The following is a 24,386-nucleotide window of genomic DNA, read 5'->3' as shown; positions in this document are numbered from 1 at the left end:
TGTATGTGTAAATCAGGTATCCTAATAATTTCCCCCAAATTTCCTTTGGTCGGCCCCAGATGAGGTGTCAGATCAGGCAGATTGTCTCCTTGTAAGTGACAACATTTAGAAAGAAAACTAGTGCATAATATGTGTGCTTAGGGCATTCACTCCAAAGTCTTGCAGGTGGCACATGTCTACCTATAACTTTCAAGTAAGCAGAAAATAACCTACTGTTTCTGAAAGGTTTTTCTGTTAAATTTATTTCTTAAAAATGTTTTGATTATCCTACATTTGCTATATCTCGGTACAAGGCTGCCACTGGGAATCTCAGGGCGCCATACTGGCAACATTTTCAGGCCCTGTGAGACTTCGCCCAGGCTTTATTCCGGCTCTGCCTCCACCCATCGAACCTTTTGCAGTCCCACCGCGCAATCTTGAAAAAACTCCACTTCTGAACCACGTCCTCACCAATCACTCATTAATAGTTTCCATCAAACAACATATCATACATATAGCCAGCAGCTTTAATTTTAGTCCAAATATTTTTTAAGCTCTCACCACGACAAGGTAGACTTTTGGTTGGGCCCTACTCTTATGTAACCAATATATTTCTTAAAATACCCAATACTCTTTTTAGGTATATTTTGTATTGATTTTTTCCTTTAAGGGAATGTGTCATATATATTTTTTAAAATGACCATAAAAGGAACACAAATACCTTACCACCATGGCCGGACCACATATTACCACCACATAGTGACCAAATAATACCACATACGAGGAACAAGTACCACCACACCATGACCAGGCAACATATTACCACCACATAGTAGTCGTTTCCCACTGAGAGGGAATCTAGATTGTGAGCCTCAGTGGGGATAGTGATGATGATATCCGTTAAGCGCTGTGGATTTAATGGTGCGATATAAGTGAGTAAAGCAAATAAATATAGTGACTGAATAATACCACATACAAGGAACAAATGCCACCACATAGTAACCGAATAATACCTTGTTCAAGGAACAAATATCACCACATGACCAGGCGACCTATTACCACCACATAGAAGCCAAATCATACCACATACAAATACCATACTACCATTCCTGGACCACATATTACCACCACATAGTGACCAAATACTAAAATACTTATCATTATTAAAAAAAAATAAGTACTAATATTACCATAAGGGTCAGTGTACAGGTAATACAGTGATCACCAGTGACATTATTCACAGGAGCTCTGTATATACTATATAGTATATAGTGTCAGTGTACAGGTAATACAGTGATCACCAGTGACATTATACACAGGGGCCCTGTATATAGTGTCAGTGTACAGGTAATACAGGGTACACCAGTGACATTATACACAAGAGCTCTGTATATACTATATAGTATATAGTGTCAGTGTACACTGACACTATATACCTGTTCACAGACACTATATAGTATATACAGAGTTCCTGTGTATAATGTCACTGGTGATCCCTATATTACCTGTACACGGACACTATATTCAGGGCCCCTGTGTATAATGTCACTTGGGATCACTGTATTACCTGTACACTGACACTATATACTATATACAGTGATCACCAGTGACATTATACACAGGGGCCCTGTATATAGTGTACAGTGTAAGTGTACAGGTAACACACTGACTCACTAGTGACTCCTCTAGTTTAAGTTCTTCATCTTTGCTTTTCTTCTTCATCCATCGCAGATTGCCATCACGTCTTCCAGCCTAGATTCATCTGCATAAAATAGCCCTGCTATCTAGAGCACCGCTTTCAGAGCACATTCCCCACTTTTTCCCAAACTTCTGCACAGTGCAGCTGAATGCAGACATACACCCACCATTAATATATAATTGGTTATTATGCAACTCACCATTCCAAATATAAATTGTAATCAAACACTGTGCCCCTGCTAAGTCTAAATAGCCACTTTTCCCACTCAATAAGTATATAAATTAATTAGCACCTGTACTCTTTCCCTTAAATCAATACCAGACTCGTGTATCCTCAATGCACCCCACTCTACCTCCCACTCACCCCATTCATTTTATTTACATGCCCCCTCCGCCTCAATTAATTTTCATGCTCTTTTTTTCCCACGCCCACCCTCAATTCATCATCATTTGGTCTCCCTCAATTCATTATCATTTACTGTCTCCCATCACCCAGTCTCAATTAATTATCATATGCTTTCCCCCACCCTCAATTCATCATTATTTGCGTTCCCCAAATTCAGTACATAATCATACTTTGTCTCCCATGCCGCACCCTCAATTGATCATCATTTGCTCCCAACACACCAAGCCCATTTTATTCATTTTATTAAAAATATAAATAAATAAAAGTTTTTCATACTTTCATCTCACGATCTCCTACAGGCGCAGGTTCACTTCTGGTGTCCTGTCGAGTGGCGCACGTATACAGTGACGTCCTCATGTACGTGCCGTCATCAGCATATCACAGAAGAGGCTCCCTTGTAGTGTCACTTCTTTTCCATACAGCTCCAGGAAGGCTACCTGTGCCAAGACGTGTGCAGGCAGTGGTACACGCTACTGGGCAGCAGAAGAGGGGGGTCCCGCCTTCCTTCTGCTCACTAGCCCCGTACAGCAGTAAGAGCAGTAATGCCCTGATGGTGGCCCTGTCTCTTTGTTAATAATAAACACATTAAGCCTAAAACTAAACTTCTACTTTCTATGCTGTATATCTAAAGACTATTTCAGCAGTCTCATTATCATGGTAAACTGCATTTCAATGAAAGGTACGTCTTTATACAGTAGATAAGAGGTTTCCACATTCAATAAGTTGTGGTCACAGCTCACCCATCCTCCTCCCTGCACAAGGTATTTTTCCCAGATCAGAGCATACCTAAAAATCCTTGTATACAAGTCAGTAGTGTCAGAACCAGTCTGATGCAGCTTATGTTCATGTGGTTGCTGGAAATGGGAAAATTTTAAATTGCTAAATTTGTATTTATTTTAAATAAATATACGGTAGTTAGTGATATGGAAAATTGAAGCAATTAAAAAAACATTCCTGATGACACTCATTGAAATTTCTTTACAAGATCTGAAACCTAGTGTTGCAGCGACCATATTGTGTTACTGGCACTTGTAGTTCTTCTGAAGTTAGTCTCTGTTCTCTTTGGTGTTCCTGCAGTCATAAGAGCGTTTCTGGCTAGCTGTCGGCAATGCTGTTCTCGTCATCACACACACTGGGGCCTTCACAAACCTTTAAAGGGTATCTTCATTTGAAGACCGGATCTGTCACATCGCCATGGGATATGCATTAAATGGAAGCCATGACACCGGTGGGAATACTAAACTAAAATGGACTCAGAACATCCTGAGTTGGTGTGAATTTTCTTATCAGTGAAGAGGAATATATGAAGTACGGTAGGACCAGTTTAGAGAAGTTTGTGCCTCTTTCTGTCAGAAACACCGCACTGAACTTGCTCACTGAGCCAGTGCGTGTGTCCTGAGTAAAACGAAATGTGCTCAAAGATACCTGTGGAGCGGGCAGCAGCCGAGTAGGTGCGTACTTCAGAACAGCAGGACCTGAAGCATGTGACTGCTGGGGGCGTGGCCTAAGCTCCAGAGAGCTAGGAACTGCAAGAGAACTCCTAGCAGGGTAACTACGAGACAAAGTTACCAAGGGGCATAGACAGGGAGGATAGTCAGAACGTAGCCAATGTGTCATACACAGAGATAGCTGCAAGGTACAAGAGGGGCGAGCAGAGAGTAGTCAGATCACAGGCAACGAGTCATACACAGAGATAATAATGCAGTACAGAATCAACAGGCAAACTCACAACGGGGAACAGAAGCGGGTCAGAACCATATAAACAAGCTATAACAACGAACAGGCACACGGAGGTCACCACACTCGGCCAAAGACAAAAGTATAGCTGGCAGGGATTGGAGCTTCCCAGGGGTTTAAGAAGCTCTCCCAGAACCAAAAACAGGGCCACAATAATTAACCCAAGGTGTGCAAACCTGCACTGAGCTCCAGACATTAACCCCTGACGTGCAGCTCAAAAACCTGCACTGGGATCCTGACACTTTCCTTACAAAAGAATGAATCCAAGGATGAGACTGATACAGTGGCCTTTGCAGGCTTATTAACCACTGGAAGGCTTATTTTGCAGTGAAGCCATGTTTGTACCCTGTGTTGGAATATTGTTTTTTACTAATGTATAATGCCACTTTTCATGAGTGAATCTAAGCAGGTTATCTAGACTGGATATTTTTTTTTACTTTACATCTAGCATGAGTAGCTTCTTTTGGCAAAAGTATTTGTTTTTCCTGAATAGGCACTACTGCTGTGTTACAGTCTATTTCTGTCATATCATACTATGTATATTTTACTTTGATAGGAATCCAACAGCTTTTCTAAACGCTCCTCTTCTGACAAATTGTCTCAGTAAGTTCTTTAAACCTATTTTTGTGTTGTGCTTGTGAGCTTTGTGTGCTGCTTTGAACTTTGAGGCTCTTTCTTTCTTAACTTCACTTGTTGGCATGAACTTGCAGCATTCCTGTGTTGTCTGTTCTTCGTTTCATCATTGTGTCCTATTTACAGAAGTCCATAGGGCAGAATATGGTATTCTTACATTCTTTGTTATTGATCTTTCCATGCTTTAAAACCTCTCTCCCCTTTTCTGACTCGCCTATTGTCTTCGCCTCTGCTCATACAGCTGCATTGTGTAAGCTGAATGCAGGTATCTCTCCTTTGTGCCGTCTGCACAAGGTTTATCATCAGGGTGCTCATGCAGTTGATGAATATGGAGCGGCTGAAAACAAACACAGGACATACTGCTGTTTTCTAGCTCATTTCTAAGTGAAAGTGTAGCAGGAAATATTAATGAATATGTTCTCATTCAGCTCGGTTGACTGTCCTTAAATGTTTGTTTTCGAGATCTTATATTCAGGAGGGCATCGCTTCCCTGCTTTTCAGCTTTCTGCTTGATGAGGGTAGTGCCCTCCTGAATGATTGATTGACAGCGTGGAACCATGGCATTGTTACGCTGCTGGTTTGAACGTCCACTCGCCCATGCTGCCAGCAAAGATAGCTCTGCCTCTGCAGCACTGGAACAGCACAGGGGCACTGATGCTGGCAGGACTGCAAGAGTTCTCTTCTTTGCCTAGGAAACACGCTACCTCTGTCAGAATGCCGAGGTGGCCAGTAACCTAGGGAACGAGTAGAACTGAATAGAGGTTTTTTTTTTTTCAAAGTTAGATACCACTAGTTCTACAAACAAAAATTAGTGGTTAGTATAAACAGTGGTAGGTTGTGAAATATAATTGAATGCAACCGCCTTATTTTCTTAACCTACCTATAGACCATATAGATCGATGTCTCTGACAGTATGGTCTCTGCAAAGCATGTGTATATCCCATAGTTTTCTTCCCAACACGTTTTATGGATCCAGCGTTTCATCAGGTGACCTTGAAGTGGACAAATATGATGTCTGGCCCTGGTTGTTGCACTGTGTGTCTACTATGAAAACCAGATGTGGCTTGCCACCAGGTGCCTGCTGACTCCAGGAGATGTGAAGTTCAGGCAGGAGTGCTTTGTAAAGTAGGCAGACAGTGCTACCACATCCTCCTCCTGGCCCTTGAGGTCCCCTAGGAATCCTTAGAGGTAAAACAAGTTGGGTAGATAAGTATGAGAAATGTACCCATACTTTACAGGGACTTGTCTGTTCATTACATTGATCTCAAGATGTTGTCTGAACCCTGGTGAGGAAAACATGGTGGTTAATCATTATATTTTGGAATACACCACTATTATTTACATGTTGCACTAGTGGTGTCTAATGTTGGATCCAGTTGTAAGGATGAGCCATGGAGGAGCAGAGGTGAGCTTCTGTATTCCAACTACAGTGCCAAACTCTGTAGGGTCCTTTATTTCTATAGACTCAATAGGTTTAATCAGTCACCCTTTTTTCCCCCTTTTTGTATGTATTTATCTAACTATACATTAATGTTATGTTGGCTATTTACATAGTGTCGGTAACCCTTAGGTGTGCTTTTTCACTTTCTAGTATTAATAAGTTTGTACACCAAATAGTACATGTTAACAGGTATATAGTGAACCATTTGTTTTTAGTATAAGACATTTTGGGTTTGTGCACATTGGAATAAAAATCGGACGCGTTCTATCCGATATATATACTCTCGTGTGAATCTGTCTGTGAAAAAATCACAGCATGTTGCGATTTCACTTTGAAATCAGATGAGACTCACCCATTCAAGTTTCTGAAAAATCGGATGCACAATATGGCATCTGATTTTTACGGATACATTACAATTCTGTAATGTGGGAGACTGGACTTGTAAATGTTTAACAGCTTCTACTGCTGCAAAAAAGAAAAAAACAGATTGCACCAATGACAAATGAGAAAATACATCATCCCACTTTTCTGGATGAAAACCGCACTGATTTTTTTATCTGTTGTGTGACCTTAGCCTTATTGTTGTGTATATATGGAGCTGTAGTCACTGTCATTACCAGAATAGCAAGTGTTGTAAGCCAAATTACACATAAACACACTAATGCCCATTGTGTAAATGAGTGTTATGTATGCATAGTTGTGAGGTTTTTTTTTTCTCCCCAGAACTTTGGATTTTGACCGAATCATGGAAGAAGGTTATGAGCTTGACCTCACCTTTATAACGGAGCGCATTATATCAGTATCGTTCCCAAGTGGCTGCTCAGATGAAACTTACCTTCATAATCTCCAGGATGTGACACGGATGCTAAAATCAAAACATGGGAACAATTATTTGGTAAATGGCTAGAAATTGGGATAACTGATGTATGAGAAAGCTACATTGAGGCTGTGTGCCCACATTGCCAGGTATTTTTGCCGCTGTGTAAACGCTTAAAAATGCTTAAAAAAACGCTAACAAAACGCATTCCCATGCAATCCTATGGGAAACCGCAATTGCTGTGCCCATGCTGCGGATTCTTCCGCTGCGGAATCGCATCGTAGTAAAATCCACAGCATGTCCATTAATTTTGCGGAATCGCAGCGATTCCACCACCATAGGATTGCATTGAAACGCTCACTTTACGCATGTGGCCATGCCCACCATGCGAAAAGTGAGCGTTTCATGTGCAGTTGGTACCCAGGGTCTGGAGGAGAGGAGATTCTCCACCATGCCTGGGTACCACATTCCTGTAAAAAATAGAATTAAAATAAAAAATCGGAACCGGGAGGACTCTGGGGGCCGACAGAGGGTAAGTATATCCCAAACTTTTTTTTTTTTTAATTATTATTATTATTATTATTATTTTATTTTAAACATTCTATCTTAGAATGTTAAAACTGAATGCATAGGCAGCATCAATAGTAAAAAGTTGATGACACTTGTCAAGCACTATGCATGATAAGTGTGACCAACCTGTCAAGCACTTTTCCAAGCGATGCTTCAAATCAATTGGAAAGCGCTGGCATTCTGCAATCTAAAAACGCTTGAAAAACGCTTTTACCCGCGGTGGGAACTTGCGGAAATGCTGCGGACAATTCCGCTGCATTTCTGCAACGTGGGCACATAGCCTAATGCCTAGGGCAGCACGGTGGCTCAGTGGTTAGCACTGTTACTGTGCAGCGCTGGGTTCAAATCCCACCAAGGACAACATCTGCAAGAAGAAGTTTGTGTGTGTTTCCTCCGGGTTCTCCGGTTTCTTACCACATGCCAAAAACATTCTGATAGGGAATTTAGATTGTGGGCCCCAATGGGGATAGCGATGGTAATGTCTGTAAAGTTCTGCAGAATATGATAGCGCTATATAAGCAAAGTGTAATAAATAATAATATTGCACAGTTTATATGAACTAGACAACCATTTATTGTAGTGGCTATGAGCAGGTTCACGCATGGACTTTCTGCAGCCAAAACCTTCATTTTTGGCTGTAAAACCATTGCATTTTTTGCTGCAGTTTTAAGGCAGATTATGCATTAATAAAGTTTTGCCTGCAGTACATGTTTTTGAAGTTGGTTTTAGTCACTAAAAACGCTGCAGAACCGCAGCACAAATGTTGTGCTGTGTTTTTTGCAGCTTTTTACACTTTTTCATTGCTTTCTGTGGTTGAAAAAAAACGCTGCTAAAACATTGAATGATTTGACATCCTGCAGGTTTTAAATAAATGCTTCAGTGATCAAATTCAGTCAGTAAAAAAAAGCTTTATGTGGCTGAGGTTTCTGAAATCTCATATCTTTTGCTGATACTTGAAAGTCCAGCTTCTTTTCTACAGAAAAAGAAATACAGCAAAAAATGCCACTCGTGCACATAGCCTAAGGTTATGTGCACATGTTCAGTATTTTCAGGTGAAAAACTTGCAGCAAAAACTAGACTATTGGCAGGAAAAACGCTGCTTAAAATACGCCATTAAAAAAAAAATGCTGCAAAAACGGTTAAAGAATTGACTTGCTGCAGATTTTTAAACTGCTTTAAATCTGCCAGGAAAAAATAATCATCGTGTGTAGAAGATTCAGATACCTCACTCACTTGGCTGGGACAGTAAAATGCTTTATTTTTTTGCAAGAAAGAGTGTGCGGCTGCATAGAAATACATGCAGCCGCACACTCCGGTCCCGAATGCCAGCGGTAGTGCCAGGTATTGATGCGAGAGACTCGCACGAGTTTCTCGCATAAGACTCACAAGTGTGACCCCGGCCTAAGGGGCATTTACACGGCAAGATTATTGTGAAGGAGCATCCTTAAAAATGCTTGTTTTACAATAATTTTTCTATGCAAGTAGACTGCCGATCAATCAATGAACGGGCAACCACTTTCTCCTCCGGTGAAATAATAATGATTCTCGGTGGTGCGCCGTCCTGTGTAACTTGTGGCAGCACAGGTGCACTGAGCAATCTATTGCAGAGTTCAGAGGGCAACGTTTACCATGGTTTGCTTGTGTAAGAATGCAATGGAACATGGCCAGGTCAGAAAATACTGATCGGGGCTTGCTCAGTACAGCTGGATGGTCCATGGTTTAGTCTTTACTGGTCTCTGAATAGGTTCCAGTGTTTGATTCATTGCTTTAATGATGGCCATCATCTATCTTTGCAAAGTGTTAAATGTGCATTAACATTTTTTTCTTTGACAGGTTTTGAATCTTTCAGAAAAACGCTATGACCTTTCTAAACTTAACACTAAGGTAGGTAATATGATCTAAATCTATATTCTGTCTTTATCACCTATTTATCGAGAGTGGTTAGAATACAATTGTCTTTGAAGATACTCTCTCACTTTTTTTAATGTATTTCTAAATCTTTTCTTAATGATCGCATACATGGGCATGCAGGTCTTTGAAATTTAAATCTAATGACACTTCTGCCTCCCAAGGTTATTTCTCCACCAAACACCTGCCTCTTAGGCTGACCAATGGCTCATTGTCTAATTTCTTTGCCCAGTGTCACACAGACAGTAAGCTATCAAGCTAAAATAGGCTGCTGCCGGGCTGGGAAATATCCTTGGGGGCAGTGGGTCTTAAAGTGCTCTGTCATACTCAGAGCACTTATCCGCTCATTTGCATATACATGAAAATGCCAATCTGGAATGCAGCAACAGATATAAAATATAAAGGTATCAGTGGATTTACATTTCAAAGACTTGATCTTACTGACCTTTAATATATATTTCCATCTATAAGATGCCAGAACGTTTGACTACCTTAAACAAAGCACAGTTAAAGACTAAGTGCTCAGACAGAAGTGGAAATAGACATACATTTACATTTCTGCAGCCATGATCTCAGCAGCATGGTGGCTGATATGTCCGAGCTGTTGGTGTACAGATGTCTGTATGCTCCTGTGTCTGGACATGGTTATAGCATCATATGTATTGCACATCTATATGCACTCTGGTTGTTTTCAGATTTGCTAACATTTTTCATAAAAAATACTTTATTAAAACAAAAAATTGCAAAATTTGCATTTTCAGAATATATTGTGTTATTATACCCAGATTCTTGATGCCATATAGTTGGCTAATGGGCATTCAAATACTACTCCGTGTTACCCATCAGTCATTATAACTTTACTGATATTACTTTAGTCAAAGTACCATTAACCTAAAGGTGGGCTATAAAATGGGGTACATGGCAACATATTAGGTAACTGCATTTCCCTGTGGTCTGGTTCCTAGCAGCAAGCTACAATCTGTGAAGAAGGATCCGTAAGTTGTCAACATTTTTTTTTTTTTCCTTGATTTGCATGGACTGGAAGGGTTGGTATATTTCATAAAGCGGCAAAATCCATGTGTGTAACTAATTGAGTACATAAATCTTTCTTTTCATTGTTATTGTAGGTAATGGACATGGGTTGGCCTGATCTACATGCTCCCCCATTAGATAAAATGTGTACTATTTGCAAGGCGATGGAATCATGGCTGAACAGTGACCCTCTACACGTCGTGGTTATTCATAGCAGAGTAGGTTAATTAGTTTATCATTGCTTTTCAACTTGTTTAATTTTTCTTTAATGTCAAGTATCAGTTCTTTCTGCACCTAGGCTACTATATAGTAAAACATACACAGGTCTGTGCTTTATGCTCTGTATTTCAGATACAATGTCAAACCCCCAATGCTTCTGCAGCTGAACCAAAGGTAGATCCCTATAGTCCTGTAATGACATTCCAATAGAACTGCGGGAGATCCTGGTGTTATGGCAGAGATTTTAGTTACTGAAACACAGCGGCATTGTGTCCTGTGGAAACTGCTCAGGTCTCCGGGTCCCTGCCGCTATATTTTCAGTGCCCAAATCTGGCTTTGATCTTAAACTGGTGAACCACTTTCTGTATACAGTGTTAGGACTCATTTAACTATTCACATATCAGATGTAACACCTGAAAGCCCCTGCAGTTCTACTAAGCTAAAATGTTTTCCTTAAGATGCTGTTGGTTTGGTTCAGTACGACCTTTGGAGATTTGGGTGTTCTATCCAAAATTGAAATAATTAGGTTGCAGTAAGATGGCGACTTTGCTAACAACACAAGTTGCATGGCCAAAGATTGCTATGTGCTGCTGGTGTATCATAGCGCAATGTAGGTGACTGGGTTCACATTGTTACCCCCTCCATCCCCCAGGATAAATGTCTGCAATAACCAAGTTTCACAAAGTCTAACTGGTTCCGACTTTTTCCGTAAAATCTGTTTCTCGTAGTCTTCATTATGGGACACAGAAGCATGGGGGTAGTCTGCTGCCACCTGGAAGCTGACACTATTATTGCGATTAAGTAAAATTGGCTCCTCCCCAGCAGACTATACCCTGCCTGCTGGAGGAGGCGTCCTCAATATTTGTGAGAAAGCAATAGGAGGAGAAAAGAAAAGAATGCACGAAGAAACATAACTGTACACCCAACCATGGGAGGGAGTTGTGTCCCCCAGTGAAGACTACGAGAAGCAGATTTAAATCTATTTTTCTCATTTGTCTTATTGATGGCTAACAAACAAGGAATCAAAGAACATAAATGAGGCAATAGCCGACAAATATTATTTGATGGCTCTAACAACATCCAAGCTGTGCAGGCCTTCTCCCTAGGATGAGATGGTGTCGGACAAAGGGAAAGTAAAACAATATCTTCATTAAAGGGAATCTGTCACTCTTTTTTTGAACTGTCAGCTGCCGGCATTGACATCAGGGGCTTATCTACAGCATTCTGTAATGCTGTAGATAAGCCCCCAATGTAACCTGAACGATAAGAAAAACACGTTAGATTATACTCACCGGAGGGGGCGGTCCGGTCCGATGGGTGTCACAGCCCGGTCCGGCGCCTCCCATCTTCATACGATGCCGTCCTCTTCTTCCCTTCCTGTAGTGGCTCCGGCGCAGGCGCACTGCTCTACCCTGTTGAGAGCAGAGCAGACTCCTGCAGTGCGCAGGCGTCGGGAGAGGTCTGGCTCCTGCACACTGCAGTTTTCTGCTCTGCCCTCAACAGGGCAGAGCGGTGTGCCGGAGCCACTACAGGAAGGTAAGAAGAGGACAGCATCGTATGAAGATGGGAGGCGCCGTACCACGACACCCATCGGACCGGACCGCCCCCCCGAGTGAGTATAATCTAACGTGTTTTTCTTATCTTTCAGGTTACATCGGGGGCTTATCTACAGCATTACAGAATGCTGTAGATAAGCCCCTGATGTCAATGCCGGCAGCTGATAGTCCAAAAAAAGGGTGACAGATTCCCTTTAAGGTGAAACCTCGAAACGACATTCTGGAGAAAAGATGGAACTGGCCTCAACAGAGCTACCTTTTATATGAAAGAAAAAACTCAAAGATCTCTCTGGCTCCAAAGGTGGAAACGGGAGGGCCTCCAAAACAAGATTCAGATCCCAAAATTTCAAAGGGGCCAATAGGATGGCTTTAACATGTGACACCCACTGAAGAAAAGTCTTAACCTAATGCTAAATCCCTCTGAAACAGAATAGCCAGGGAGGACACCTGACCAGGGTCGGACTGGGGTGTCAGGGGCCCACCAGGGGAATGGACTCTTGGGATCCATTCTACAGCTATATGCAAATATCTGTCAGTCATTTTTCCCATTATAGTGGAGCATCGGCTGTAAAACACAGGCGGCTCCCGCACATCTACTGTGCGCCCCCATTACTGGGATGTATAATTAGGGTAGTTAAATTAAGGCTGGGGTCAGACTTGCAAGAAACTCGCACGAGTCTTGCACGTCAATACCCGGCACTGCCGCCTGCACTCGGGAACGGAGCGTTCAGCTGTATGTATTTCTATGCAGCTGAACGCTCCGTTCCCGAGTGCCGAGTATTGGCATGCGAGACTCATGCAAGTTTCTCACACGTCTGACCCCGGTCTTAATGGGGTTCTTTGGTTAAAACAAGTCCACGATCCATGGGCTTCACAGGATAGGTGATCGCTTAAGTACGTCCATTAGAAACTGCAATGATCAGAAGAATTTGGAAGTTTTATCGTTGATAGGACACCAATCCCCATTTTAAAATGGAGAGGCAGGTGGGATGTCTTACCGCAGTTCCATTCATTCTTTTTGGAGCTTCTATAAAAAAAACAAGTGCAGCCACTGAGGGAATGAATGGATCAGTGGTCAAGTTGGACATGCCACTCCAGTCTTAATGGGGATAAAAAGTTCCACGTTTTGCTGAATGGGTCCAAATAGTTAGACCCCCACCAATCAATATGTTATCACTTATCCGGTGGATAGGTGATTACTTTTTTCCACAGGAAACCCCCTGTAAGTGCATCTCTGCCGCTGTGTACAAAGTATTTATTAATCTCCAATGGAAATAAAGAATCTTCTCCTAATTAATATCAGAGAGAACAAATGACCGCCACGCACAACACAATCCCCTATACCAAATGACCGCCACACACAACACAATCCCCTATACCAAGACCAATACCACCACATACAGGAAGAAATACCACCACACCATATTACTACATACAAGGGACAAATACCGCCACACCATGACCAGACCACATATTACCACCACAAAGTGTCCAAATAATATGACATTACCAGCATATAGGGACCAAATAATACCACATACGAGGAGAAAAACTGCCACACCGTGACCAGACCACAAATTACCACCACATAGTGACCAAAAAAATTATTATGAGTACAAGCCACAATCTTAAAACTGTTATTACCACTTGTGTCATTATACACAGTACCTCTTTATATAGTGTCAGTGTACAGGTAATACTGTGTTTACCAGTGACATTATACACAGGAGCTCTGTATATAGTGTCAGTGTAATACAGTGATCACAGATGATATTATGCACAAGAGCTCTGTATATACAGTGGGGGAAATAATTATTTGATCCCTTGCTGATTTTGTAAGTTTTCCCACTGACAAAGACTTGAACAGTCTATAATATTAAGGGTAGGTTACTTTTTACATTAAAAGATAGAATATCAGAATTAAAATCCAGAAAATCACATTGTATTAATTATATAAATTTATTTGCATTTTGCAGTGAGAAATAAGTATTTGATCCCTTTGGCAAACAAGACTTAATACTTGGTGGCAAAACCCTTGTTGGCAAGCACAGCAGTCAGACTTTTTTTGTAGTTGATGATGAGGTTTGTGCACATGCCAGGAGGAATTTTGGTCCACTCCTTGCAGATCATTTCTAAATCATTAACCCCTTCACCCCCAAGGGTGGTTTGCACGTTCATGACCGGGCCAATTTTTACAATTCTGACCACTGTACCTTTATGAGGTCATAACTCTGGAACGCTTCCATGGATCCCGGTGATTCTGACATTGTTTTCTTGTGACATATTGTACTTCATGTTAGTGGTAAAATTTCATTCAAATAACTTGCGTTTATTTGTGAGAAAAACGGAAATGTGGCGAAAATTTTGAAAATTTCGCAATTTTCCAACTTTGAATTTTTTTGCCCTTATATCACAGAGATACGGCACACAAAAAACTTGATAACTAACCTTTCCCACATGTTTACTTTACATCAGCACAATTTTGGAACCCAAATTTTTTTTTGTTAGGAAGTTATAAGGGTTAAAAGTTGACCTGCGATTTCTCATTTTTACAACACCATTTTATTTTTAGGACCACATCACATTTGAAGCCACTTTGAGGGGTCTATATGATAGAAAATACCCAAAAGTGACACCATTCTAAAAACTGCACCCCTTAAGGTGCTCAAAACCACATTCAAGAAGTTTATTAACCCTTTAGGTGCGTCACAGGAATTTTTTTGAATATTTAAAAAAAAATGAACATCTAACTTTTTTTCATAAAAAAAATAATTCAGGTTCAATTTTTTTTCATTTTACCAAGGGTAACAGGAGAAATTGGACTGCAAAAGTTATTGTGCAATTTGTCCTGAGTACGCAGATACCTGATATGTGGGGGGGAACGACTGTTTCGGCGCATGGCAGAGCTCAGAATGGAAGGAGCGCCGTTTGACTTTTTCAATGCAAAATTGGCTGGAATTCAGATTGGACGCCATGCCACGTTTGGAGAGTCCCTGATGTACCTAAACAGTGGAAACCCCCTACAAGTGACCCCATTTTGGAAACTAGACCCCCCAATGAACTTATCTAGATATGTGGTGAGAACTTTGAACCCACAAGGGCTTTACAAAAGTTTATAACGTACAGCGGTACAATTAAAAAATCATATTTTTTCCACAAAAATGATCTTTTCACCCCAATTTTTATTTTCCCAAGGGTAACAGGACCCTAAAAGTTATTGTGCAATTTGTCCTGAGTACGCTGATACCCCACATGTGGGGGTAAACCACTATTTGGGCGCATGGCAGAGCTCGGAAGGGAAGCAGTGCCATTTGACGTTTTTGGCTGGAATTGAGATCGGACACCATGTCGCGTTTGGAAAACCCCTGATGTACCAAAACAGTGGAAACCCCCCACAAATGACACCATTTTGGAAACTAGACCCCCTAAGGAACTTATCTAGATGTGTGGTGAGCACTTTGACCCCCCCAGTGCTTCACAGAAGTTTATAACGCCCGGGCGTGAAAATAAAAAATTCGTATTTTTTCCACAAACATGATCTTTTAGTCACCATTTTTTTATTTTCCCAAGGGTACCAGGAGAAATTGGACCCCAAAAGTTGTTGTCCAATTTGTCCTGAGTATGCTGATACCCCATATGTGGGAGAAAACTACTGTATGGGCACACATGGGGCTCGGAAGGGAAGTAGTGACGTTTTGGAATGCAGACTTTGATGGAATGGTCTGCGGGTGTCATGTGCGTTTGGAGAGCCCCTGATGTACCTAAACTATTGAAACTCCCCACAAGTGACCCCATTTTGGACACTAGACCCCCCACGGAACTTATCTAGATGTGTGGTGAGCACTTTGAACCCCCAAGTGCTTCACAGAAGTTTATAACACTCGGACGTGAAAATAAAAAAATCATTTTTTTCCACAAAAATGATATTTTTGCCCCCAATTTTTTATTTTCCTAAGGGTAACAGGAGAAATTGGACCCCAAAAATTGTTTTGCAATTTGTCCTGAGTAGGCTGATACCCTACATGTGGGGGTAAAACACTGTTTGGGCGCATGGCAGAGCTTGGAAGGGAAGGAGCACCATTTGACTTTTTCAACTCAGAATTGGCTGGAATTGAGATCAGACGCCATGTTGCATTTGGAGAGCCCCTGATGTGCCCAAACAGTGGAAACCCCCAATTCTAACTCCAACCCGAACCCCAACATGCCCCTAGCCCTAACCCTAACCCTAGCCCTAACCCTAGCCCTAACCCTAACCCAACACACCCCTAGCCCTAACCCCAACCCTAATGGAAAAATGGAAATAAATACATTTTTTTTATTTTATTATTTTTCCCTAACTAAGGGGGTGATAACGGGGGGTTTGATTTACTATTTATGGCGGTTTTTATTTTTGGCAGCTGTCGCACGCTGAAAGACTCTTTTTATTGTAAAAATAGTTTTTGCATCACCACATATTGAGAGCTATAATTTTTCCGTATTTTGACCCACCGGGTCATGTGAGGTCTTATTTTTTGCGGGACGAGTTGACGTTTTTATTGGTACCATTTTCGGGCACGTGAAATTTTTTGATCGCTTTTAAATTCCGATTTTTGGGACGCAGAATGAAGAAAAACCAGCGTTTCATGAATTTCTTTTGGGGGGGTGCGTTTACACCGTTCCGCGTGCGGTAAAATTGATAAAGCGGTTTTATTCTTCGGGTCAGTACGGTTACAGCGATACCTCATTTAGGTCGTTTTTTTATGTTTTTGTCGGTTTTATGCAATGAAAACTATTTTATATAAAAAATAATTATTTTTGCATCGCTTTATTCTGCGAGCTATAACTTTTTTATTTTTTCGCTGATGATGCTGTGTGGCGGCTCGTTTTTTGCGAGACAAGATGACGTTTTCAGCGGTACCATGGATATTTATATGCGTCTTTTTGATTGCGCGTTATTACACTTTTTGTTTTGCAGTATGATAATAAATCATTATTTTTTGCTTCGTTTTTTATTTTTATTTTTTAAGGGGTTCGCTAAAGGGGTTAACTAATGGGACAGTTTTATAGGGCGGGTCGTTACGGACGCGGCGATACCTAATGTGTACTTTTATTGTTTTTTTTTATTATTATTTCCAAAAAATGGATTTATTGGGGGAATATTTTTTTTTTTTTTTCTAATTTATTTGGCGATTTTTTTTAAATTTTTACACTTTTTTTTATTTTTTTTTTTTACTTTATTAAATAGTCCCAGGTGGGACATCATTGTCCTGTGACAGATCGCTGATCTGTCACATCACAGATCACTGTGACAGATCAGCGATCTGACACAGGCACTGCAGAAGGCTTCCTCATGCCTGCGCTTTGCAGGCACTGAGGAAGCCAGCTTCCTCAGGCCCCCCGAAGGCCCCCGTCGCCATCTTGGATTCGGGGGCCTGGAGGAAAGGAGTCCCCCGCAGCAGCGCTGCACATTGCGCTGCCGTGGGGGGCTCAGGGAAGCACGGAGGGAGCCCCCTCCCTGCCGATGCTTCCCTTTAACTCCCGGTACACCGCGATCATGTTTGATCGCGGTGTGCAAGGGGTTAACGTGTCGGGGGCGGTCCGTGACCGCCCCTGACACATTGTGCCGGGTGTCAGCTGTGATAATCAGCTGACACCCGGCCGCGATCAGCGGCGCTCACCACGTGGGCGCCGCTGATCGCGCCCGACGTACTATCCCGTCCATGGGCATAGGGGCCCAGGTCCCATGGACGGGATATACCGTCGGATGTCAGGAAGGGGTTAAGATTTTGAGACAGTCGCTTGCAACTCGGAGCTTCAACTCCATCCATAAGTTTTCTATGGGATTAAGCTCTGGAGACTGGCTAGGCCTCTCCGTGACCTTAATGTGCTTCTTTTTGAGCCACTCCTTTGTTGAATGTTTTTTGGCTGAATGTTTTGGGTCATTGTCTTGCTGGAAGACCCAGCCACGACCCATTTTTAATGTCGTGGTGGAGGGAAGGAGGTTGTCACTCAGGATTTTACGGTGCATAGCTCCATCCATTCTCCCAATCATGTGGTGAAGTAGTCCTGTGCCCTTAGCAGAGAAACACCCCCAAAACATAATGTTTGCACCTCCATACTTGACAGTGGGGACGGTGTTCTTTGGGTCATGGGCAGCATTTCTCTTCCTCCAAACATGGCGAGTTGAGTTAATGCCAAAGAGCTCAATTTTTGTCTCATCTGACCACAGCGCCTTCTCCCAATCACTCACAGAATAATCCAGGTGTTCATTGACAAACTTCAGACAGGCCTGCACATGTGCCTTCTTGAGCAGGGGAACCTTGCAGGCACTGCAGGATTTTAAACCTTTACATTGTAATGTGTTACCAATGGTTTTCTTGGTGACTGTGGTCTTAGCTGCCTTGAGATCATTAACAAGTTCTCCCCGTGTAGTTTTAGGCTGATCTTTCACCTTCTTCATGATCAAGGATAACCCCACGATGTGAGATTTTGCATGGTGCACCAGATCAATGTCGATTGACAGTCATTTTGTATTTCTTCCATTTTCTTACTATTGCACCAACAGTTGGCTTCTTCTCACCCAGCATCTTACTTATGGTTTTGAAGCCCATTCCAGCTTTGTGCAGGTCTATGATCTTGCCCCTGACATCCTTATAAAGCTCTTTGGTCTTGCCCATGTTGTAGAGGTTAGAGTCTGACTGATTGTGGACAGGAGTTTTTTTTTTTATAAAGGTGACAGCTGTCTTTAATGCCGGTATCGAGTTGATTAGGAGAGTCTAACTGGTCTGTAGGAGCCATAACTTTTAGTGGTTGGTAGGGGATCAAATACTTATTTCTCACTGCAAAATGCAAATAAATTTTTATAATTTATACAATCTGATTTTCTGGATTCTGTTTTTGATATTCTATTTCTCAATGTTAAAATTAACCTACCCTTAAAATTATAGACTGTTCATGTCTTTGTCAGTGGGCAAACGTACAAAATCAGCAAGGGATCAAATACTTATTTCCCCCACTGTAATGTCAGTGTACAGGTAATACAGTGACCACCAGTGACCTTTTACAAAGGAGCTCTGTATACAATGTCAGTGTACAGATAATACAGTGATAACCAGAGATATTATACACAGGAGATCTGTATATAGTGTCAGTGTACAGGTAATACAGGAATCACTAGTGATATTTTACACAGGAGCTCTGTATATAGTGTCAATGTACAGAGGTAGTACAGTGATCACCAGTGACAGTATACACAGGAGCTCTGTATATAGTGTCAGTATACAGGTAATACAGTGATCACCGGTGACATTATACACAGGAGCTCTGTACAAGTATATAATGTATAGTGTGTGTGTACATGTAATATACCTGTGACGTCTGTAGTTGAAGTCCTTCATCTTCGATTTCTTCCACCAGCAAATACCGCCTGCCGTCACTTCTTCCAGCCAGGAATCTTTGCAAAAAATAACACACAGTCATCAATAGCTGAACGCTTCCAGAGCACTTTCTCCACTTTTTCCCTGACTTCTACACTACGTCCGATGAGGAAGAAAAGCGACGTAGTGCCGCCCTGCACAGTAACAGGACCTCCCCTTTTTCCCTGCATTAAAAACTGTTTCCTAAAAAATAAATTATATTACAGTAGTAATAATGTCCCTAATTGGACTTTAAAGAAATTATATTCCCCACTTGTCACCATAAGCTAATATAGCATGTTCCTCATTCTGGCCCTCGAACAGTAATTAATTCCCTCATCCTGACCCCTTTTATTTAGTAATCTCGCCCAGCCTGGCCCCCTGTATGTTATAATATGCCCTGGCCTGGCCCTCTTTATTTTATAATATGCCTCAGCTTGGCCCCCTATGTCCCTTGTCCAGCCTGGCCCCCAGATATCCATCCCACTTCCCCAGCTATACATACCGGCCCTCATATGTCCCTTGTCCTGCCCCACCATATACCTCTCCTGGATCCCCCTTATATCCATCCTGGCACCCCAATATATATGCATCGTGCCTCCCCATATCTATGCTTCCTGGTCTCTTGTCCTGGCCCCCCCCCCATATATATGCTTCCTGGCCCCACATATATGCAACCTGGTCCCTCCCCCATATAAAGCTGTGGCAAACGTTAAGAGACCACTTCACAGTTTTATAAAAATCAGCTTCTCTACATGTTTGACAGCCATTCTATTCCAGTGTCAGTTGAATTACAACCAGAGTACACCTCATTCTACTTAATGTGCTTCTAATTAGGTGATCACCTGAAGCAAATCTTATTTAATGAAGGAAAGTATAAATAAAAAACCCTGTTTCGTTCACAATCCTCTTGCAATAGGACAAGCTGTATGGCAAAACAAGTACCAGTAATATCCCAAAAGTGATAGTAATGAAAAAATAACTTTAACCATGCCAAAAGAGTTGAAAAGTCTTGATTGAGGAAAAGAAGGGCTCAATTCTGGTGTCACTAGCATAGGAATACAGTGAGCATCGCGTTGCCTCCATCCTTAAAATTTCTAAGACAGCAGTCCATTACAACAAAGTCAAGCAGCAGACATTGGGGACAACAAAGCTACAGACCGGCAGAGGGCGAAAACGACTCTCCGCTGACCGGATGACCGTCCTCTTATTCGAATGTCACTGAGCAACTGCAGGATGACATCAAGTGACCTACAAAAGGAATGGCAGCTGGGGTGAAGTGCATGGCAAGAAAAGTTTGTAACAGTCTCCTAGAGGCAGGACTCAAGTCATGTAAAGCTAGAAAAAAAGCCTTTCATCAATAAGAAGCAAAGGAAAGCCAGGCTGAAGTTGCCAAAGACCATAAGGATTGGACCATAGAGGACTGGAGTAAGGTAATCTTCTCTGATGAGTCTAATTTTCAGCTTTGCCCAACACCTGGTTGTCTAATGGTTAGACTGAGACCTGGAGAGGCGTACAAGCCACAGTGTCTTGCACCCACTGTAAAATTTGGTGGAGGATTAGTGATGATCTGAAGATGCTTCAGCAAGGCTGGAATTGGGCAGGTTAATCTTTGCGAACAACATATGAATCAAGCCGCATACAAGGTTATCCTGGAAAAATAGTTGATTCCTTCTGCTCAGGCAACATTCCCCAACTCTGAGGACTGTTTTTTTCCAGCAGGACAATGCGCCATAACACACAGCTAGGTCAATCTGGGTGTGGATGAAGGACTACCACATCAAATCCCTGTCATGGCCAGCCCAATCTCCAGACCTGAAACCCATTGAAAACCTCTGGAATGTAATCAAGACGAAGGTGGATAGTCACAAGCCATCAAACAAAGAAGAACTGCTTAAATTTTTGTACCAGGACTGGCATAACGTCACCCAGAAGCAGTGTGAAAGACTGGTGGAAAGCATACCAAGGCGCATGAAAGCGGTGATTGAAAATCATGGTTATTCCACAAAATATTGATTTCAGAGCTCTTCCCGAGTTAAAACATGGTTGTTTTTAAATTATGAACTTGTTTTCTTAGCATTATTTGAGGTCTGCAAGCACTGCATTTTTTTGTTATTTTGACCATTTCTCATTTTCTGAAAATAAATACAAAATTAAGTGCTTGGAAATTAAAAGACATGTCAGTAGTTTATAGAATAAAAGAGCAATTTACATTTTACTCAAAAATATACCTGTAAAGAGAAAAATCAGACGAACTGAAAATTTTGCCAGATTGCCAGAGCTGTATATCCATCTTGGCCCCTCTCCATATATCCATTCTGCCCCCTCCCCATAAATCCATTCTGCCCCCCCCCTATATATTAGTCCTGGTCCCTTGCCCTGCCCCCTCACCCATAAATCCATCTTGGCCCCCCATATATGCATTCTGGCCCCCTCATATATATCCGTACTGCCCCCCAATTCATATGTCCATCCTGCCCCCCCTCCATATATGCATCTTGGCTCCCCATATATCCATCTTGGTCCCTTATCCTGCTCCTCCCCCATATATCCATCCTGGCCCCCTATATATGCATTATGGCCCCCTCATATATCCATCCTGGCCCCCCCTCCATATATCCATCCTGCCCCCACCTCCATCTATGCATCCTGGCCCGCCATATATATGCATCCTGGCCCCCACGAATATATATGTATCATGATTTCTTGTCCTGTCCCCCCATAAATCCATCCTGGTCCCCCATATATATGCATCCTGGCTCCCATATATCCATCTTGGCACCCCATATATCCATCCTGGACCCTTATCCTGCTCCCCCATACAGTGGGGAGAAAATATTTAGTCAGCCTCCAATTGTGCAAGTTCTCCACTTAAAGGGAATCTGTCACCCCTTTTTTGAGATATCATATAATGATATCATTCAATTGTGTGTCACATAAGGATTCTCTTAGTACTTTTGCTTCCCCCTGACAACGCAGCTTTCATGCATAAATACCTTGTTTATATCGGTTCAGATGTATGTAAACTGCCGCTGTCCGGTCCGCTGGGCGGGGCTTATTCACCTGCTCCCCCCTCCCTGTCTTGCTCTACGCATTTCTTCTTGTGTGAGGGCTGCAGCCCAGGGGCTACTGTCTCTGCCGTCATTCTACAACTGTCCCCTTCTTCTCCATTGAGGGCAGCAGAGGTGCTGCCAGGGAGTAGGGGCAAGTCTCATCCCTCACCACATGCTAACCCTGAGTGTCAGAGTCCTCATAGGAGGAAGGGTCAGAGGAAGGTGGTGGTTCTTTCTGAGCATGGTGGGGGTGTGAGTGTGACAACACAGGGGGATGCCTCTGTTGTCGGTTCTGTGAAGAGTTCACCATCTTGTGGCAAACGTGCGCGTGGCAATAAACGTTCAGGTCCAGACCTGTCTGTGAACGAGTACGTATGGGTGTCCACCAAAAACATCCGGTGGAAGTGTGCTGCTGGGGTCTGGAGTTCTCGGGTGATTGGGCCGTGTCGGATGTCGGCCATTCTTGGCCCGGGGACCTACCGGCTGGCGTTAACACCAGTAATGCCCATACACAACTCATTCCCCAGGTCGGCGCTCTGGAGATTTGTGGCACCTCCAGAGCATACGTTGTACCTCCATCAGTCCATGTTTGCCATAAACCTGAGAGTCAGGTGATTGCCGAGGTCAACTCTGGTGGATCGAGGCGCCCTCATTGTAGGTTGTTGTCTGGTGAGGTGTGGTGTTGAAGGTCCAGAGGCCCCTCATTGAAGGAGGGGTACTGTCACAATTCATCTTTGGATCTGTGGCAGATCTGCATTCTCACATTAAAACTTTTTTCCTTACAGACCATCGTGGGTTAATATCAGTTTTTCCCCCCGGTGGCCGCTGGTGTAATTGCATTGCTAGGTGAGTTTGCTGATGCAGGTGGTGACCACTCCCACCTTCCTTTAAATGGTCACCTGGTGCATCAACTGACTGTTGGTTATACAGGTCTTTTCGGAAACCAACCGTGCTGAAGATAGGAGCTTTCTGGTGCAGTGGTGCTTCAGCTGAATGCTGTGATCGGGTGCCTTACTCTGCTGTGCGGTGCATTTCAGCAGAGAAAGCTAAGTGGTGTTTGTCTTACCTCGTTTGTTATTTCTTCCCTTGGTGTTGTATTAGTGCAGCAGTGGGACCAGTGTCCGCACTTGCCAATTCCCTATTGAGGGATAGGTGCAGGGCAAGTGAGGGCTAAGGTACCCTGCTTGGCGACGGTATTGAAAAAAGCCATATAGGGACGTCAGGATAGACAAGGGCACAGCCTCAGGAGAGTGCAGGAGGTGTCCATTTCCCCGTTCCCTATCGCAGGGCTCACCATTGTAATTGTGTCCCTGGTGTTCCCTTGTTTGTTTACTGTTTGGTGACCGACCGATTACTGGATCGTGTCACACAGGGCCAGTCACTTTGTGACAGGACCACTGTAACAAAGGCTACCATCAGTAACAAACTACGCCGCCAGGGATTCAGATCCTGCAATCCATAGCAAATCATACCTACTGTGAAGCATTGGGGTGGCAACATTAGGCTTTGACGCTATTTCTCTACAAAGGAACCAGGAAGACTGATCCGTGTATATGAAAGAATGAATGGGGCCATGTATCATGAGAATTTCAGTGCAAAGCTCCTTCCATCAGCAAGGGCATTGAGGATGAAACATGGATGGGTCTTTCAGCATGATAATTACCACAAGCACACCGCCAAAGCAACAAAGGAGTGGCTTCGTAAGAAGCATATGAAGATCCTGGAGTGGCCTAGCCAGTCTCCAGATCTCAACCCCATAGAAAACCTTTGGAGGGATTTGAAAATCTGTGTTGCCCAGCGACAGGCCCAAAACATCATTGCTCTAGAGGAGATCTGCATGGAGGAATGGGCCAACCTACCACCAACAGTGTGTGCCAACCTTGTGAAGACTTACAGAAAACGTTTGACGTCTGTCATTGCCAACCAAGGATATATAACAAATT

At 42.7% G+C, this 24,386-nt stretch overlaps 1 protein-coding gene across 2 annotated transcripts in view; it reads left to right on the top strand.

Annotated features, from left to right (window-relative positions):
- The window catches only part of TNS3 (tensin 3), a 557,580-nt gene that overhangs the window by 290,577 nt on the left and 242,617 nt on the right, over positions 1-24,386 (top strand). For both annotated transcript variants that reach the window (XM_073549862.1, XM_073549863.1), the window contains exons 6-9: positions 4,377-4,423; positions 6,618-6,789; positions 9,115-9,165; positions 10,317-10,439. In XM_073549862.1, coding sequence (XP_073405963.1) covers positions 4,377-4,423; positions 6,618-6,789; positions 9,115-9,165; positions 10,317-10,439 — 393 coding nt within the window. The remainder of the gene's footprint in view (positions 1-4,376; positions 4,424-6,617; positions 6,790-9,114; positions 9,166-10,316; positions 10,440-24,386) is intronic.

Source organism: Dendrobates tinctorius, unplaced genomic scaffold (assembly GCF_039654945.1).
Source record: "Dendrobates tinctorius isolate UK_male_01 unplaced genomic scaffold, ASM3965494v1 ptg000162l, whole genome shotgun sequence".
NCBI classification, from domain to species: Eukaryota; Metazoa; Chordata; class Amphibia; order Anura; family Dendrobatidae; genus Dendrobates; species Dendrobates tinctorius.
The sequence above is the reverse complement of the archived record's forward strand: the minus strand, read 5'-3'. Positions and strand labels throughout refer to the sequence as shown.